This window comes from Apodemus sylvaticus, chromosome 23, assembly GCF_947179515.1.
Source record: "Apodemus sylvaticus chromosome 23, mApoSyl1.1, whole genome shotgun sequence".
Taxonomy (NCBI): Eukaryota; Metazoa; Chordata; class Mammalia; order Rodentia; family Muridae; genus Apodemus; species Apodemus sylvaticus.
In genome coordinates, this window is record NC_067494.1 from 57230142 (window position 1) to 57250899 (window position 20758).

Below are 20758 nucleotides of genomic sequence, written 5' to 3' on the forward strand. Positions count from 1 at the left end.
CTACTGGAATGTAAAATTAGCAAAATCAATGTAGAAATCAAACATGAACTAGAAGAAAAAGGTCTAAACAAGGTATTGATCTGTGAGAATTGAGGGTCATATTTGAAGATCATGTTTTAGAACTCAAATAAATATTCAGCTTAGTTTCGTATTAATATCCATTGGGAATATGAGTGCTAGGTCTTATGAAGTTTTGAAATGTGCACACAGATCAAGCATTCTCTGAAACTTGATGAATATTTAAAAAGCTAGAGAACTAGAGCAGGTCAATTAAACAAATTTATATCAACATGCTATATATTGGAAAAATAGAATTATAGCTATACAGTGTAATATTCTAAATGTATGTAAAACTAAGATAATGAGTTTAATAAAAATAAAAAATGTAAGGAAAATGTGATTCTGTGATGATCTGGATACTTTTGGATACAGCAGGATTCAGGACATTTCTAGATTGTACATAATTTTTAATTTTCAAGACAATATTAGGGCAGATTTTGTTTAGATATTTTGTACCTGTCACTGCTATAGCATTGTCCATACTGCATTCTTGGTGGATATCAAATTCTCTAAATATGAGGCTGATTTATCCTCTCTGGGGATTTGTGACACAATAGCCAGTGTGTAACCATGACCTCAGATTTTGTGAGTCCTTCCTGAACCATTAATGTATGTCTCACGGTAGATCAACTAACAAAATACATTGTTTTTATTTAAGATGTTCACATAAACATATTTTGAAGCAGTCCTGGGACCAAATTTTCACAAAGTGGAGTCTTTCCAGGGACCTTAATTTCCATAAACATGTGTGATGTCAGTCATCAAGCTACATCATCCTTATCTGTATTTATCACACAAATTTATCACATACACAGTGGACATCAGATGAAGCTCCTCAGGAGAGAGCATCAATGATTGCTCCAGGGGTGAGGAAACACATGCAGAAAAGGAAACAAGAAGGCAGGTGTAGCGTCTCCCCGGGACACAGTGATAATAGTACATGGGGATATATTGGTACTTGTTTGATTGGCTCATCTGTTTGGCACTTCACAATCAGTACTGCCCGACTCAGAACACGAAAAATATGTTCATCTTGATTTTATTCTTCTTGCTTCTGAACATTCCACTTCTTGTGGCTGATTTTATTTATCCCAGGTGCTTTTGGAGAATGAAGCAAAATGAAGACAAGGATAAAAACCTGAAAAGAGAATGTGTCTTCGTGATTCAGGAAGTACAACGGCATGTGGAGAGAGAGTATTTCAGTCATATTATGGATATACAGTAAGTGCTTTTGTGTTTTCCATGTAAAGTCATCATGAATGGTTCCCAAGACTACTGAGGATGAGGAGGAAAGCAAATCTGAGTCTTTTTACTGTGTCTTCAGCCTGCAAAACAAGAAAGAACTCCAAATATTATTAGAGACTTAATGCTATATTACCATTTTAAATTGACACAGTATTTTTTCCATCAGCCTCAAACTTACTAGGATAAAAACTTAGCAATAAAACAAATCTGGACCTTTATCTGCCACAAAAATTCCTCTCCTAGACAGTTTCCATTTCACTGTTGCCAATGGTATCTTATCAAAAGAATATCCATAAATTTTCTATGACGTTATGCTAGGTGTTTAGTCAAAGGGCCAGAGAGCCTGTGGATGGTCCTTCCACCACAGTGCAGTTTCGAGTGCATGTGCTGGGGCCATTAATATTAGAGACACACCTAGCAGTGCAGAGATTTTATAAAGACATTCAGTTAATTTCTTAAATTTCCTTCATGTAGTCCCCATTTATGTACTAATGCTACATCAAAAATTGAGCTACAATATCTGTCCACTGTGAAATTTATATTTTGATCTGTACAAATTCACTGGCTTTAATTATGTACAAAGTCCAGTTTTTACTCTCTCTTTAGAATATGGAAGCAATGTACAGACTCCAAGGCATATGTTTGTGTTTTCTGCAAAATGATGTTATTACTAAAACTGATAACATCTCATTTATGAGAGACAACCTTTCATGAACATTTCAAGGTATAATGAACTTCCAGCTTCTTTTGTCATCTCAACCACATTACACAGATAATTTCAATCTTTATGGGGTAGGGACAATGCAATCCAGTACAGGATTGTCCTTTTATTGACTGCAAATGGTATCTGTAAATTGCTATCAATTACAAACCCTGTAACCTTTTACAGAACACATACCGAAAACCGCAAGCATGCTCTGGCTTTGGCTTTTTCCATAGATGAAATCAACAGGAACCCTGATCTTTTGCCAAATATGTCTCTATTATTTGAATTCTCAGAATACAATTGTTATTCAGAGTCTGAATTTAGCAGTCTCTTTCATTTGAGTTTACAACATCATGATATTTTCCCTAATTTTATCTGTAAAGAATTCACCAAGTGTGCAGTGGCACTTACAATACTGAATTGGACAACAACTGTGACACTTCATACAATCCTAAACAACTTCGTGCTTGACCAGGTAAGTTTTCATGTTTGTGTGTGTGTGTGTGTGTGTGTGTGTGTGTGTATTGAGGCAGGGTGGGAATTCAATCATGAAATCTGTTGTTGCCAGCATGACCTTAGTATGACAGGGCAAATCTATGTAGTTCAAGTAATTCACAGACTTGATGAGGCTTCCACATGTTCTCTTGTGAAATATAGATGAAGGAGAAAATAATACTTAGCTAAGATTTCTAGAACTGTGCAGGGAATAAGTTTACAAGTTCTAAGAATTCATTATACCTCATGCTGTGTCCTGTGTTCTAGTTCCTTCATCTTACTTCTGGACCCTTTCATCCTATCTTGAGTGATCATGAAAAATTTCCCCATCTATATCAGATGGCTTCTGACCACACATCTCTAGGACTTGCCCTGGTATCCTTCATTATTCATTTCAATTGGAACTGGATAGGGTTGGCCATCTTAGACAATGATCAAGGTATCCAATTTCTCTCCTATTTGAGAAAAGAGATGGAAAAAAATACAGTCTGCTTTGCCTTTGTCAACATGATTCCAGTCAACATGAATTTATACATGTCAAGAGCTGAAGTGTATTACAACCAAATCATGACATCATCCACAAATGTTGTTGTCATTTATGGTGACACAGACAGTACTTTAGCTGTGAGCTTCAGAATGTGGGAGTCTCTAGGTATACAAAGAATATGGGTCACCACCTCACAGTGGGATGTCAGTCCTAGTAAGAAAGACTTTACATTTGGTAATGAATATGGGACCTTTGCTTTTGGACACCATCATAGTGAGATTTCTGGTTTTAAAATTTTTATCCAGACATTGAACTCTTTCAAATACTCAGATGAAGATCTGATAAAGCTGGAATGGATGCACTTTAACTGTGAAACCTCAGCCTCTAAATGTAAGACACTGAAGAACTGTTCGTCCAATCACTCATTGGAATGGTTAATGGTACATACTTTTGACATGGCCTTTATTGAAAGGAGTTATGACATATACAATGCTGTGTATTCTTTTGCCCATGCACTCCATGAGAAGACTTTTCAAAAGTTTGATAATCTGCCCAAGGGCAATGGGAATGAACACAATTATAGCTGCAAGAAGGTAATATTTCTACTGTTAGATGATGTTACTGTTATCAATGTTATAGTTTTAAGAGACTATTAGATACCCAAACCAAGGGTGCTAGAAAATATTTTCCAAAATACAAAGAATTTTTATTGAGCAAGTAAGTCTTAATATTAGTATAGAACTCTATAGAGTCGAAGGAATAATCTGTCCATGTAACCCTTCAATTTTCTTACAAATTACCTAAATATCGTCATACATGTTCTAATACAGAAAATATACTGAGCCCATCCTCATGAGTCCACTCAATGATTTTTCATTGTTCATTAATTCTCAAGCACATTATAATCCACCCCCCTCTGCCTCCCAGAGTGCTGGGATTACAGGTGTGCACCACCACCACCCGGCACTCTGAGAGTATTAACACAGAATATCATGTTAGAATTCAGTTCATCATATTCATGTGTGTTCATGTGTGTGAATATATATTTCTCACTGCATATTTGTATGTTTTTGTTTCTGCATATCTGTGTGTATATCTGTATCTGTGTCTATAACTAGATGTAGATGATAGATATAGCTTAGATATAGATATAGATTCGATGAAAGAGAGAGAGAGAGGGAGAGAGAGAGAGAGAGAGAGAGAGAGAGAGAGAGAGAGAGAGATGGGTTATTTATAGACACTTTTGCCAATCTGCCTATCTATCTATTTATGGCAGTTAACATAAATTTGTTTTAATTTATTTCTGTATGGTACATTTTGTCAATATATATATTACAATGTATAATTATCAATACATGTGTCTGCATGTGCCTGTGTTTTGTGTGTTTTGTGTATGTTCTTTCATTTTTTCTCTATGTATGAGATTGTAAATTTTTTCTGTGTGTCAGTGTCACTCTATGTGGGTGTCAGTACATGTCTATGTGAGCCTATGAATATTCCTCAGTGCATGTTTTTTTGTGTGTATGACTGAGTATGTATTTTGTGTGTATCTGGGTCTGTTTGATATTTTTGATGCATATTATGTCTCTATGTGTATCTAATTTTATGTGTGTGTTTGGACATGTATATGTATGTTTGTGCAAATAATTGTGTGTTTGTGCTATGTGTGTATCTCTATATGGATGCAAATCTCTCTTTTTCATGTGTCTGTATGATTCATATTGCAAATAGTTTGCTGTATACATGTATGTTTGTGCTTGGTTGGTAATCTCTTAGAGAACTAAAATAACAGCAACATTATAATTTTGAATATCCCTTGACTTTAACTGAAATTTTCACCTGCATATTGTCAATAAAGTTACCTTTAAGATAATATAAGAACATATTTTCTTACTTTAAGGAAGAGACTATGCTATATATTATGCTGCCTGTCTTTCAGCTGTATTCCTCTCTGAGAAAGATCCACTTCACTAATCCTGTTGGGGACAGAGTGTATATGAACCGAAGAGACAAATTGCAAGAAGAGTATGACATTTTTTACATTTGGAATTTCCCACAGGGCCTTGGACTTAAAGTTAAAATAGGAATGTTTAGTCCCTATTTTCCAAATGGTCAACAGGTACATTTATCTGAAGATATGATAGAGTGGGCAAAAGGAAGTACACAGGTGGGTTCAGCCTAATCATACTAATTTAAATTGCACTGTCAAGTGTGTGCATCTAACATTCCTTGAAACTAGTGAAATGAAATTGATTGCCACGTGTGAGACTAATCTGTAGCATCCTATACTATGTTTATTTTTTCATGTTTTATGTAACATTTTAGTAATTCATTGAGGATTCCCAAAATGAATATTTGTGTCTTATCAGAACCTGTATCATTCCTTTAATACTAAATAAACTGTTTTAGAAAACAATTTTATATTATTTCCAGTATAGTTAGCAATAGTCTATTAGTCCAATTATTACTATTATTGAGTGAGGTCCAATCTTATGATAAACCCTTTCAAAGGGTGTTTAAAGACTCTGTTTCTTTGTAAAGACAGAGTAAATTCTTCATAACCAAGTCACCAATTTTTATTATGTAATTTTTAAGCCTGTTTAAAAACTAGTCCTAATTTTCTCATGCCTCTAGCTAACCATACATTAACATTTTATGACAAATTTAGATACCTTATGAACTATACCTTGTCTTTTTCTGTTTCTTTTTCTGTTGGAATGGGTGTTTTGTCTGCATGTATATCTGTGCAATTCCTGCATGTGTAGTATATATATGAATAGCTGAAGAGTTCTTTGAACCTCAGAGCATTTGCAAGAGCTTCATGCCACTCAGCGGGTGCTTGAAATTAAACGTGGGTCCTCCTCTTGAGTAACAGTTGTTCTTGAGAATTTAGCCATGTCTCCAGTCCTGAATCCTAACTGTTAAAAGATAATGCTCTCTAAAGGAAACTTGTCTGGCCCCATTGATTCTTGCATAACTCATTCAAATAAAGAAGTTTGTACAAGTTGCATTCTCTATATGAGGACAAATTGGTAGTAATAAAAATTTGCTTTTGAGAAAATTTGAAAATTAAATATCTCATATGCATGCTAGGTATAACAGGTATGAAATCTGATGCGATTAGTTTTAGTGTGTCATATTCAAACTGCCCAGTTTCATTTGAAGTAATATCTCATGTTGCTCTGCTAGTAGGAAATTTAAAGTTACTGTTCTTCCTCAATGTGATTAAGAATGACATTCTTTGGGAAAAGAACAAAAGAGCTGAAAATGAAGTTATAGAACGGGTACTATTTAGAGGATAGCATTGAAATTTCACATGTGTTCTAACCAGACCTCACATGAGCCTTATAAACACATCCCCTGGAAGAATATAGATTCTATAGAATATAGAACACAAACTGTGTTCGACTTATATATATTCTAATCTCAGTGTGGAATCTAATAAATAACACTGTGAAGACATTAAGGAAATATTCCAAACATTGGAATCATAGATTTAAATGAAAGTATGTTCAATGATATACTAAACAGGAATCAAAGAATGATTATAAGATTGGTTAAAAAAATTCAAAGAAGGCAATGATCACCTCTGACTGAATACAATGAAACTGCTAAATCTTTAATCACTGAGATACTGAGATATGACAAAGGGATTCCAGTAAATTATAAATTAATGAAAGAATTTCAAACTATTATATATAAAGGAAAAACAGAGTAAACCAAATGAATATCTCAGTGAAAAGTCTCACAAATGGCCTTCAGGGAATGTGTACTGGGGCGAATTAGAGAGTAGCAGGGAGCAGGGAAGGAACTGCTGGCAATCAGTGACAGGACGGATGCCAAGGGCAGGAAGGGTTCTGAGAAGTCAGAGATTAAGAGTGAAGGAAGAAGATGTGGAGAACCAAGCATGCGCATTGGGGAGAAGAAGGACTGGCTTGAATGCAGGGGAGGCCAGGAGATTGGTATGTGAAGTGACTTATTCCCATTATGTCCCTGAGCATCGCTTAGCTCATCTAGAGCTGGCCAGCTCCAACCCTACTCGGGCCTGGCCTGGGTCAGGTGTCTATCCCATTGTCCTGCAATGGCTGGGACAGAGTGGGGTATGTTTCCTTTTGGTTGGTGCTGCATGCAATTCATATGTACAAGAGAACAATATAACAAAACAAAACAATTTACAACCACAAAACCCAGCACTAATGTTGAAAAACCTTGCTAGATGTAGCTGATGCAAAGGTAGGCTTAGGTAACACTGTGGCTCTTAACTATCCTATTGACTCGTCTTAGTCCTATTCACACAATGCCACACGTTTAAATTGTAATAGAAGTCATCTTTTCTGCCTGGGACAGGGCACCCTCTCTCCTTATCTCCTGTGTTGAGGAGGTAGAATGAAGTACAGATAGAGTAGCAAGCCCAGCCCCACCCTTACCGTTCTGAGGCTAGCCACAGCATGGGTAACCTTTTGTGGACTTAGATCACATGGCTGGGGCCAGGGTCAGCACAGGCCCAAGACTGGGCTTCATGGTTTTATTTTTATTTTTTATTTTCTGTGTGTCTTGTCTGACTGACTGACTGACTTGTCTTTGTCTGCTGCCCTCTAGTGTTAAGTGGCAGTCTGGAGGAGTCTCCCAGTTCCCCAGCTTTTCCCAAGTCCTTCCCTCTGTCAACAGCCATCCCTCTGGCCCAGGCAGAGTTGGTCTCAGGCTGATAGAGGCCTAGAATGGCCTGGTCCCACATTCTAACCTCGTCCTCGGGATACCAGTGTTGCCCTCTTCCCATTTTAAACAAAATACCCTTGTTTGTAATTCCTTAGACACTTGAGAATAAAACACTTCCTTTTTTTTTTCTGAAAAAAAAAGGTATAAAATTCAGAGTATAACAAAGATAGAATAACTAGAAAAATGAAACTCATAGGTGAATAAGGAAATATGATTAAAAGATCAAATTTAAAACCAATGAGAACAAGACAAAGAAAAAGCCATTCTAAGTATCAACTGTATATCCATTATATTGCAACTGCACGTATCCAAAATAATGTGGGAAAAGTAGACATCTGACTAGTAGAAGGATATAAATAGCAACTTTGAAATAGCAAATACTGAGCTTTTGAAATTAAATAGTCCTTGACAAATTTTACTTAAAATTTATTGTGGAACAAGGAACAGATATGAAAGCTGCAGGAGAGAACGCCCAGTTATAGAAAGTCTCTCTCTTGTCAAGAGCAGGTTCCAAGAGCTTCAACCATTTTTAAATGTATCTTGCTCATTCATTCATTAACTTTGCATATTACACACCCTCTTATACTCCTATTCCTTCTCCTATCCTTCCCCTCCCTCACATCCACTACTCCTTTATTCTTCAGAAAAGGGAAGCGCCCACCCCATAGCAACATGCTTTGGCATATCATGTTGTACAACAATTAGGCATGTTCTCTTACTGGGGACAAGGAAGCAGCTCAGTAGGGGTAAAGTATCTCAAAAAAAGGCAACAAAGTAAGATATGGACCCTGGTACTGCTCTTAGAAAATCTACCTAAAGACCAAGCTGCACAATGGTTTAAAATGTTTAGAGTGCCTAGGTCAGCCTTGTGCATTATTTGTGGAAGTAGGTTCAGTCTCTGTGAGCTCTTATGGCAGATTAGTTGATTATGTAGGTTTTCTTGTGGTTTCCTGGACCTCTCTTACTCCCACAATCCTTCTTTCCCCTTTCCCCTCTTGTTCAGGATTCCCCAAGCTCAACCTATTGTTTGGGTGTTGATCTGCTCATCTGCTTTCTTCAATTCCGGGGTGATGCCTCTCTCATCATGGGTATGTTAGGCTCTTGCCTTCAACTATAACAGAATATTTTTGCCAGCATCAGTGGTAAGCTTTCTCTCATGGGATGCCTCTCAAGCTGGACCAATCATTGGTTATCTCTCCTATCATTCTCTGCTCTTTCTTTGCTCCCACACAGCCTTAGGCATGATAAAGTGTATGTCATAGGTTTTGTGGATGTCATGTTTGCTCAGTCCCTACCCTTGAAAATTTGATTGGTTCTTGGAAATGGACATTACAGGCTCCCTATCTCCCTTTGCTAGGAGAATTAGAAAAAGTCAAAGAATTTCTATTGCCATAGCTTTGTAACATGATTCACACATGTCACCCCCATATTAAAAGTCTCAGCAAATATTCTTTACTCTATGCTTACCCTTTCATTCCCTTCTCTTTGCTTCCCCATCCGACTCTTTTTTTATTCGATATACTTTTATTTACATTTCAAATAATTTCCCCCCCTTTTGGCCCCCCACTGACCAAAAGTCACATAAGCCCCCTTCCCTCCCCCTGTTCTCCCACCCACCCCTTCCCACTTCCCTGTTCTGGTTTTGCCTTATATTGCTACACTGGGTCTTTCCAGAACCAGGGGCCACTCCTCTGTTCTTCTTGTACCTCATTTGATGTGTGGATTATGTCCTGGGTATTCAGAGTTTCTAGGCTAATATCCACTTATTAGTGAGTGCATACCATGATTGATCTTTTGAGACTGGGTTACCTCACTTAGTATGATGTTCTCCAGCTCCATCCATTTGCCTAAGAATTTCATGAATTCATTGTTTCTAATGGCTGACTAGTACTCTACTGTGTATATATATGCCATATTTTTTTGTATCTATTCTTCGGTTGAGGGATACCTGGGTTCTTTCCAGATTCTGGCTATTATCAATAGGGCTGCTATGAACATAGTGGAAAATAGATCCTTATTACATGCTGGGGAATCCTCTGGGTATATGCCCAGGAGTGGTATAGTAGGATCTTTTGGAAGTGAGGTGCCCAGTTTTCTGAGGAACTGCCAGACTGATTTCCAGAGTGGTTGTACCAATTTGCAACCCCACCAGCAGTGGAGGAGTGTTCCTCTTTCTCCACATCCTCGCCAACACCTATTGTCTCCTGAGTTTTTAATCTTAGCCATTCTGACTGGTGTAAAGTGAAATCTCAGGGTTGTTTTGATTTGCATTTCCCTGATGACTAGTGAAGTTGAGCATTTTTAAAGATGTTTCTCCGCCATCCGAAGTTCTTCAGGTGAAAATTCTTTGTTTAACTCTGTACCCCATTTTTAATAGGGTTATTTGGTTTTCTGGGGTCCAACATCTTGAGATCTTTGTTTATATTGGATATTAGCCCTCTATCTGATGTAGGGTTGGTGAAGATCTTTTCCCAATTTGTTGGTTGCCGATTTGTCCTGTTGATGGTGTCCTTTGCTTTACAGAAACTTTGTAATTTTATGAGGTCCCATTTGTCAATTCTTGATCTTAGAGCATAGGCTATTGGTTTTCTGTTCAGGAACTTTCCCCCTGTACCAATGTCCTCAAGGGCTTTCCCCAGTTTCTTTTCTATTAGCTTCAGAGTGTCTGGCTTTATGTGGAGGTCCTTGATCCATTTGGAGTGGAGCTTAGTACAAGGAGACAAGGATGGATCAATTCGCATTCTTCTGCATGCTGACCTCTAGTTGAACCAGCACCATTTGTTGAAAAGGTTATCTTTTTTCCATTGGATGTTTTCAACCCCTTTATCAAGGATCAAGTGGCCATAGGTGTGTGGGTTTATTTCTGGATCTTCAATCCTGTTCCATTGATCTGCCTGCCTGTCACTGTACCAATACCATGCAGTTTTTAACACTATTTCTCTGTAGTATTGCTTGAGGTCAGGAATACTGATTCCCCCAGAATTTCTTTTGTTGTTGAGAATAGTTTTAGCTATCCTGGGTATTTTGTTATTCCAGATGAATTTGAGAATTGCTCTTTCTAACTCTATGAAGAATTGAGTTGGGGTTTTGATGGGTATTGCGTTGAATCTGTATATTGCTTTTAGCAAAATGGCCATTTTTACTATATTAATCCTGCCAATACATGATCTTTGGAGGTTTTTCCATATTTTGAGGGCTTTTTCTATTTCCTTCTTCAGAGTCTTGAAGTTCTTGTCATACAGATCTTTCACATATTTTGGAAGAGTCACCCCAAGTTACTTTATACTGTTTGTGGCGATTTTGAAGGGTGTCATTTCCCTAATTTCTTTCTCAGCCTGCTTATCCTTTGAGTATAGGAAGGCTACTGATTTGCTTGAGTTTATTTTATAACCTGCCACTTTGCTGAAGTTGTTTATCTGCTGTATGAGTTCGCTAGTGTAGTTCTTTGGGTCACTTAGGTAGACTATCATATCATCTGCAAATAATGATAGTTTGATTTCTTCCTTTCCAATTTGTATCTCTTTGACCTCCTCATGTTGTCTAATTGCCCAAGCTAGTACCTCAAGTACAATATTGAAAAGATAAGGTGAAAGGGGGCAGTCCTGTCTAGTCCCTGATTTTAGTGGGATTGCTTCAAGTTTCTCTCCGTTTAGTTTGATGCTTGCTACTGGTTTGCTGTATATTGCTTTTACTATGTTTAGGTATGGGCCTTGAATTCCTGTTCTTTCCAAGACTTTAAGCATGAAAGGATGGTGAATTTTGTCAAATGCTTTTTCAGCATCCAATGAAATGACCATGTGGCTTTTTTTGCCCCAGATTGTCTGTGTGAACCAGTCGGTGCCTGTTTGCTCCTTCAGGCAGTGCTGAGGGTGTATGCTGCGGGACATTTTCTGAGTGCTGGTCACTCTGCTGGGCAGCCGATCTCCAAACCGGGTTGGTGCGCACAAGGCTAGCCTAGCTGCTGAGGCCCTGAGTCTAGGCAAAAGCCTGGCAAGCTAAGGTCCGAGCAAAGTTCCCCTCAGGCTATTACTGTTAATTGGTTCTGTCAGGTGGCTAGGATGGCGGTGTGCACGCGCCCTGAAAGTGCAGGGAGAGTCTGCTAGGCTAACAACTTCCTGGCTGGGTTGGCACACAGATGGCCCACTGAGCAGCCCAGGGCCTGGGGGCAATCCAAGGCCTGTCTGGCTTAGACCCCAGCTATGTTGTCCTTGGGCTATGACTCTTAGCTGACTTTGCCTGCTAGAGCTCTCTGGCGTCCCATAGTCAAAATGGAGGCATGCGTGCCAGGCCGGGCAAACAACCTCCTGGCCAGGTTGGCACACCAATGGCTCCCTGAACAGCCCAGGGCCTGGGTGCAGGCCAACACCTGTCGAGCTTAGACCCCCAGCGATGTTGGCCTCGGGTTATATTTGCGTACCTCAGTCTGTCTGATTTCTCTGGTGCCTGAGATCCAAGATGGCCGAGAGTCTTTAGTAACTGAGTGGCTGGAGGCAGAGTTCTGATGTGATGTGCTCAGTTCTTGGGTGCAGGTAGACCCCTGGCAGTTTGCACCCCCAGAGATCTAAAGCTCAGGGTGATACAGTACCTATGCTCTTCTGCTCTGGCAAGCAGTGAATATGGCCGTGGAGATTCTCTCCCTCTGCTGGTCTCCAGGCAGGACACAGGCCCCATGCCTGGAGGTCTGGCAGATGAACCTCCTATGTGCTCAGATCCTGAGAGCAGGCAGACCCCTGGCAGTTTGCACCCCCAGAGTTCTAAAGCTCGGGGTGATACAGTACCTAGTGAAGCTCTTCTGCCCCAGCAGGCTGCGAATATGGCCACAGGATTCTCTCCCTCTGCTGGACTCCCTCCCCATCAGACTCTTTCAGTGCAAAATGCCATTCACTCATGATGTTGATTCTAGTTCCCCTTTTCACGGGAATACATTGGGTTCACCTTGTGTCATCTTTTTTTGCTTAGCTTTTTTGTTAGGTTTAGGGATTTTAGCACACAATTTACATTCTTAAATGGGAAGAATAAAAATTATGTCTTTCAAAAATTAAGAGATGTAATTGCTGCTCAAGTTACAATATCCAGTAAGTTTATTCCTTATAATAAATGGATAAATAAACATTTTCATGGTGAACACAGTTGCAATTAGTCATGACTGATAAATGAGCACTAAAACAGACTTTAAAATAACTCCATCATATATAAAAGTAAGATGAGCACAAGAGGTCAAAATAGCATATAAACAACATTTTAATTCTTGAAAGAAAAACTGCTAAAAATATATCAAACATTAAAATAGCAACTACCAAACAATAATTAACAAACAATTTTAGTAATAATTGAGTGTTAGTGGTCATATTCTCTAATCAAGTATCACAGACAGTGAGCTTGGTTTATTTTGTAGTATAATATTTTTATTTATTCTTTCAGAATGTCACAGTTCTTCAATTTCTGCTTCTCCATAACAATACCCTTCAAAAAATTAAAATGAAAGAGTTCACTTTCTGTTATGTATGTACTCAGTGGAGCATGGCAAACCTCTCAGTCCTTGCCCTACAAATAGAACTTAGATGTTCCCTCACAAAGTCCCTCCAGAAGCCCTCAGTTGTGGATATCTAACATCAGATCCTTTGCCATATATTTTAAGAGTTCTTTTTTTTTTTTTTTGCTTCCTGTTTAAGCTGCTTCTCTTTCTTAGATTATGGGGGAAGGCTATGGGTGAGAATGGCAGTAGGGGTTGTTACATAAACTTTTCCTATGCCTCCTTCCCTATACAATCATTCAAATCACTACAAAAGTAGTTTCCTAGCACTTTAAAAGCACAAAGGGCAAATATAATGGGTTTCCACATGGGTTATAGTGTTAGCTGAGAGAAAAATATGTGGCCTAAATGCAGTAGGGCTACAGGCACAGACAACGCCCTTTGACTTAGCACAGCCAATGTACATCAACATAGTTTCAGGCTGCAGTCCGGATCGTGAAAATTCTCAAGTCTTCAGTCAAAGCATGTACCATGAAAATCAACATAGACACTGAGGCAGTAGGACCATAGACCCAGACACAGTGATCAAGAGCAGAATGGATCCTGACATCCCCCTTGTCTCTTGGGACAGTAAAGTTCACTCAGATCAGTATGGCTCCATGTGACAGTAGAACCCATGGAGCACAACATGACTTAAAGTAACAACCCAGCCTTAAGGTATCCTCCTGGCCTTAGGCAGTATCACAGGTCATGGACATCAATAAAGATTGCATTGGCTTCAGGATCTCTGGCATACACATGCACATTGTGACAGCAGGAACCACATATATCTATAGAGGCATTGGTAAGAACACAAACCACAGATATTAGCAAATACTCTGGTGTCATATGCCTACAGGCCAAGACATGGACCTTGGTACTAGTAATGACCTCACCAGCACCATGTCTAAAGATAACAGCACAGGATATTCACATCAATATGGCTATTGGGAGAAGGCTTGATGCCCCAGAGAAGGGAGGAGCTAGAAGGGTGAGGCAGTAGTGGGAGGGTAAATGGAGGAGTACTATCTTAGAGAGAAAGGGGAAGGGGATGTGGAGCAGGGTTCATGGAGGGTAGACTAGGACAGGGAATAATATGTAAAATTTAAATAAATAAAATGAATAATAACAAAAAGAATGGGCAACCATTTTTAGCCCCTGGAGGGGTATAAAAACTCCATTATATACATGACCAGAGCACATCTGTAAAAATGGGAGAAGGGCAACATAATGAAGTAGAACAGAAGAAAGGTAATTTGATTTCTAACTCGTTGATCATTATGGACATGCCTAAAATAATTCTTAACTAAACATCTACCAACAGATGCCAACAATACAATTAAATATCAGTCCCTATATGCAAAGGACTTCATTCCATGAATGCAAGTATAGGTCATCGTATGAATATCAGTTGCATGTAAAACATTACATAATTACACTAAATGATAGAACTATATTTTATGCAAAAATAAACAGAAAGTGCTCTTAACAGAGTCTACCATCATTTCAGAATTAAAAAAATAAACAAAAATCTGACAATCTAGGAGAATATATGTTGCAATACTGAAGATTTCTATGCCAAACCTATTTATGATACAATACTACATGGACAGAAGAATTAAAGAATCTCATTATAATCAGAAATGATACCAATATTTTGTAGTGGCACATACATGTCTTTAACCTACATCTTTTGAATTATGAGTCAGGAGTATCTCTCTGCATTTGTGGTCAGTCAGACTTTTACAATGACTCTAATCAAACCCAGGCTGAAGTGGATACTCTGCCTTAAATGAAATGAGCCAAATATGGACAAGGAAATGCATGTTTAGAACTCATCCTAAAAATAGTCTTTAAAATCTTAGTTAATGTGAAAATGAATAATAAAAACTAAATACAGTAAAAGAAGGAAAATCTTGTGCCCTGATCTATAAAGGAAGTTGAGATTTACTGCAAAAGAATGCCTGTTTTCAACAAAACAAAAAAAGGAAGAGTGTTGGTTAACCATATTGCTGGAGAACATGAGATGACTCTGTGATAGCAATCAAAACCTAACAAAAACAAAGGATGCAAATTCAGCATGCAGATATTAGAAAAATTCCAATGCAGCATATAGATACCCAATGCAAGATTCATTTTAAAGCCAACATTTTCTTAATTTCAGAAATACTTGAATTAACTTTAAGCAATCTAAATCATGCTCAGGTTTTCACACCATTTGCAGGCTCTGTAGTCTTTTTACCTCAGGAGAGACTCCATCTTCCTACTCACAGCAACTCAGCACCTGCGAACGGCAAATGCAATAGGACTGGTCATAGGCTGCTGTGTATATGCTTCCTCTTAGTTTGCTAAGTTTTGCTGTCCTAATGTTGATGAGGTTATTTTGGTTATCTTATATTTGAGGCATTATTTCCCCTGTTTTGTATGGGCTTTACTCCTAATTTGTTACAATGGTGCTGCTATTAAACAGTAGCTATAAGCAAATTGAGCAGGAAAAGGTCAATTTGACTCATGGGTTACACTCAAGGGAAAAAAACTCATGAACCTGGATAATACAACTGAAACAGTCAAGAAACTCTGCTTACTGGCTTGTTCCCCATGGTCTGCAATATATCACTGGATACTGACAACACTGCTCCCAATAGGCTCAGCACTCCTACCTCAATTAACAATTTACTATATGCCTCACATATATGATGACAGACTAGTCTGATGGAGATAATTTCTCAATTATGATTCTCTGTGCCTTTACACAATTGGCAAGAATTAACTAGAAGAACCACCTTGAAACTTCTGTAGTGTTTTCACACATGATGCTAGCAGATTTTCTTCTTGAATTTCAAGGAGTTAGGAAACAATTCAACTTTTCCTCAATTTTTTCATATATTGATATGTCATCATATAGTGCACTAGGTAAAATTTGCTAACTTTGTTTGTATACATAAAATTACACATGCTAATATAATTATGGAAGGGATAAGTAAATCTCCTGTTAGCAGCATATGTCTACTTTTCATTAGATGCCAACTTCTGTGTGCAGTGCTAATTGTGGTCCTGGATTTAGAAAATTTTGGATGGATGGAATGGCAGAATGCTGTTTTTATTGCAAACCCTGCCCAGAAAAGGAAATTTCTAATGAGACAAGTGAGTATTTCCTACTTGAATGAGTTCTTCAAATGGATTATCATGCTTCCATATTGTAATGCTGAAGTAGGTTAAAATGAAAGTTTAAAAAATAAAATATATCTCTGTCTTAAGTTAGCCATTATAGGAATACAATGATTTAAATGTCCTTATTAAGAAAAAAAAGTAGAAATTGTCCTATATCTTTGACTCCTTGAAAATTTTGTAGATGGCATACTCTTAAATAATTAGTTTTGATAAGAGAACTAATGTACTCTACAAAGACCTTTTCTAGTATTTAATGTTCTATAAAATATATGTAGATCATGAATCTTTGAAGTATGCATTTATTTTGTCTTGATGTATATGATTTTACCTAAGTCTATGCTTACCTTGCATGTACAGAAGCACATGGAAGACAAAATACAGTGTGTGAGTATGGGTAAACAAATTCAAGGCCTCTCTAATATGAATGAAGAGGGCAATTAACACTTGTAAAATTATAAGATATTCAAATGAGTATTTTCTTCCTTTACAGGATATTTTGCATAACACAGAACATTCTTTTTTCAAAAGTTTGATGTTATTTGAAATTTAGAAGACTGAGATCACTCTAGACAAATGATATGAAAATATGAGGGGTCTTCTATCCATTACTGTTATACATAGTACCCATTTAAATTTTTCCACAATAGAACATATTAATATTGTTTTGTTCTGAAAGTAATTAACCACAGATTTCAAATGGCATTGACACTAGCATAGCTCATGTTACTCTAATATCTATTTAATCAGGATGAACTAAATACAAATGGCAGGCATGAAGCTTTTCTGGTTCTTTTTGTGTCAACTTATATAACTGAAGTGATATCCTAAAAGGTCATTTATTGCTGGTAAGATATCTTAGCAGTTAAATCCTTTCCCACTGAGTATGATAGTATAGGTTTATCCCCAGAACCCATCAAATAGTAGGAGGTAACTAACGTGTGATACTCATGCAATTCTACAGTAAACAGACACATAAGTAATTCAAGAAGGCTGTTGGGAGACACATGACATTGCCACTGTGAACCAAACTCAAGTATTTTTCAAAAAGCAATATATTATGCTCACAAGCAAGCTAAACTCCTAAGCCCTAAAGCAAATAAAATAATAATGGCTCTCCACAAATGCATTGTTCCATGTAAAAGATTTCTAACCTTGGAAGTACATTATCCCTTAATACACTCATTCAATGATTCAGTGCAATGGCATTCAGATTTCCTACTCACAAAATGGTGGGAATTACAGAGCTTTTCACCTTCAGCAATAGGCTTACTGCCTCTTTATGAAAAGGCCTAGGAATGTGGTATTATTACAGTTACAAGAGAACAAAACTTGGAATGATATTTTAAATTATTTTTGCAGTCACAATCATAAATATTATATCTGTAAAAATTTCAGGTCTCACTCTCATGCTTCCCCTGTATAAACCTAATAATTCTCAATACCTTTGGTTACTTTTATATGTGAACATACTCATAAATATACACATCTATGATAAATGATAAAAACAATACAGTAAAATAGACAAAAAACATTTGTCACCATCATTTCCATAATAATTATTACCATTAAAAATGGAATACATTATTTCATGTAACAGTGGCTTTCAATGTGTTCTAACCAACCAAACTCATATATTGCAACACTCCTTCTATATGCCTAAATGAAATATCCCATCAGTAAAATTCCTAACAGCAATAACAGTATCTTCATTTCTCCATTAGATGTGGATTATTGTGTCCAGTGTCCAGAGGACAAATATGCTAACACAGAACAGAATCACTGCATTCCTAAGGCTGTTGTATTTCTCAGCTATGAAGAACCCTTGGGCATGGCACTTTCCTTAATCTCCTTGTGCTTCTCTGCATTCACAACTGTGGTTCTTGGGGTCTTTGTGAAGCACCACAGCACTCCCATTGTGAAGGCCAATAACAGAACTCTCACCTACATCTTGCTCATCTCACTCATCTTTTGTTTCCTCTGCCCCTTGCTCTTCATTGGCCATCCAAACCCAGCCACCTGCATCCTACAGCAAATCACATTTGGAGTTGTATTCACTGTTTCTCTCTCCACTGTCTTGGCTAAAACAATTACTGTAGTTCTGGCATTCAAAATCACAGCCTCACAGAGAATGATGAAGTACTTTCTAATTTCAGGAGCATCTAACTACATCATTCCTGTCTGTACTCTCATCCAAGTTATTGTATGTGCAGTCTGGCTGGGAGCTTCTCCTCCTTCTGTTGATATTGATTCACAATCTGAGCATGGCCACATCATCATTGTTTGCCATAAAGGTTCAGTCAATGCCTTTTACACTGTTCTGGGATACCTGGCTACTCTGGCCTTTGGAAGCTTCACTCTGGCTTTCTTTGCCAGAAACCTTCCTGGTGCCTTTAATGAAGCCAAATCCATAACATTCAGCATGCTGGTGTTCTGCAGTGTCTGGGTCACTTTCATCCCTGTTTACCATAGCACCAAAGGCAAGGTCATGGTGGCTGTGGAAATCTTCTCCACTTTGGCCTCCAGTGCAGGGATGCTGGGTTGCATCTATGTTCCCAAATGTTACACAATATTGTTTAGACCAGATCGAAATTCTCTTGAAATGATCAGGGAGAAATCATCTTCACATGTTACATTTCATAAATTCTGAAAAATGTATACTTGGTTCATAATCAGCAAATATTGGATTGGATTGCCATACATATCTGGTTTTGGAATAACTTTCATTGTTTCCTCTAATGATATTGTCTAACAATACCATGCCTACTGATATTCCCAATGATTCTATAATCGTCCACCATGTTCTAAAACAATCTTCCTCTTTGACAGAAAGAGATAATAGAATCCTGATCCATTCTAAGAGTTATAGGAGTTCTTCTAGGAATATAGAGGAGAGAGCAATATTTTTCTAGGAGTATAGAGGAGAGAGGAATATTTTTATCAAGAGGTTGTTAGAATATTTCCAAAGATGGATTGATCTCTGCAGATATAATAATCTCCTGCTCTTGTAGAGGGACTGATTCAATACTCAGACCCAGCAACTGCTGTTACCAAACAGATGTAACAATAGCTAAGAAGAACCAAATGTTCTCTTTTTGGCTGCATATTTACCTGAAGCTGTTTACGCACATAATGAGACACACAAACTCAAACACATATACTCATGTGCACACATTTAAATTACTTAAAATTGAAAAATATATAGAAGAATGATACAAAAATGTTACATTGGGAGTCTGATCTTCTTCAGTGTTCTTCTAAGGTGTCAGAATTACAGGAATCTACAGAGAAAGGATCATATATGAGTAGAGATGTCTGGATTTATATTCAGACACTTTACAGATAACTCAATTCTAATAATATCATCCAAGACATACTTATGAAATTTTCAGGAAAAGCACAGGTTGTTGAAATAGTTTCTTCTATGTGTGTAATTGAGATGACTCTATTTAAAAAGATCAGCTTTGTCACCACAGATTAACCCAAGGCAGGTAGCTGGTGAGAGGCAGTGCTGGGAGCCGCTGACATGGATTGGTTGGTCCAGAAATTCACAGGAGTTGCTAGCTATGATATTCAGTATTTAGAGAAGGGAAAGTGGGGAGGGAGAAATCAAACATTCACAGACACATGCACACAAACATACACATTAACATGCACATTAGCACAAAAACACACAATGGTTGAAGCAAATGTAAGTTCTAACAACTTATATAAATACATCCAAATATATACACACAGAGACAGAGAGACAGACAAACACATACATGCTCACACATTTGATGGTTAGAGCCAAGCTCTTACATCAGTGTACTGGCTAGTTTCGTGTGTCAACTTGACACAGGCTGGAGCTATCACAAAGAAAGGAGCTTCAGTTGGGGAAATGCCTCCATGAGATCCAGTTGTGGGGGATTTTCTCAATTAGTGATCAAGTGGTGAGGGCCCCTTGTGGGAGGTACCACCTTTGGGCTGGTGCTCTTGGATTCTATAAGAGAGCAGGCTGAGCAAGCTAGGGGAAGCAAGCCAGTAAGAAACATCCCTCCATGGCCTCTGTATCAGCTCCTGCTTCCTGACCTGCTTGAGTTCCAGTCCTGACTTCCTTTAGTGATGAACTGCATCGTGGAAGTGTAAACTCAATAAACCCTTTCCTGCCCAACTTGCTTCTTGGTCATGATGTTTGTGCAGGAATAGAAACCCTGACTAAGACAATCAGGTTCCAGGCATTTCACATAAACTCATATGTACACATATACACAGATGCACATATACAAATATACTTATAGTAGCAAGAGGATGGAACAAATTTTCAACAGGCAGGCTCCAAGCATTTTACACAGGAACATATATAGATATATGTGTAGATGCACATATA

The 20758-nt window shown here is 37.9% G+C and overlaps 1 protein-coding gene across 1 annotated transcript; it reads left to right on the forward strand.

Moving 5' to 3' along the window:
• The first annotated feature begins 1084 nt into the window (after positions 1–1084).
• LOC127673806 (vomeronasal type-2 receptor 116-like) lies at positions 1085–19039 on the forward strand. The gene is made up of 6 exons (XM_052169558.1): positions 1085–1281; positions 2195–2486; positions 2774–3586; positions 4933–5160; positions 16242–16365; positions 18114–19039. The coding sequence occupies exons 1-6, from the start codon at positions 1085–1087 to the stop codon at positions 19037–19039; spliced, it is 2580 nt and encodes an 859-aa protein (XP_052025518.1).
• Positions 19040–20758: the final 1719 nt, after the last annotated feature.

Coding starts and splice junctions, on each gene's coding strand:
- LOC127673806 (XM_052169558.1), top strand. CDS start 1,085: ATGTTCATCTTGATTTTATTCTTCTTGCTTCTGAACATTCCACTTCTT. Junction 5,161..16,241: donor GGGCAAAAGGAAGTACACAG/GTGGGTTCAGCC, acceptor ACTTTTCATTAG/ATGCCAACTTCTGTGTGCAG. Junction 16,366..18,113: donor GGAAATTTCTAATGAGACAA/GTGAGTATTTCC, acceptor TTTCTCCATTAG/ATGTGGATTATTGTGTCCAG.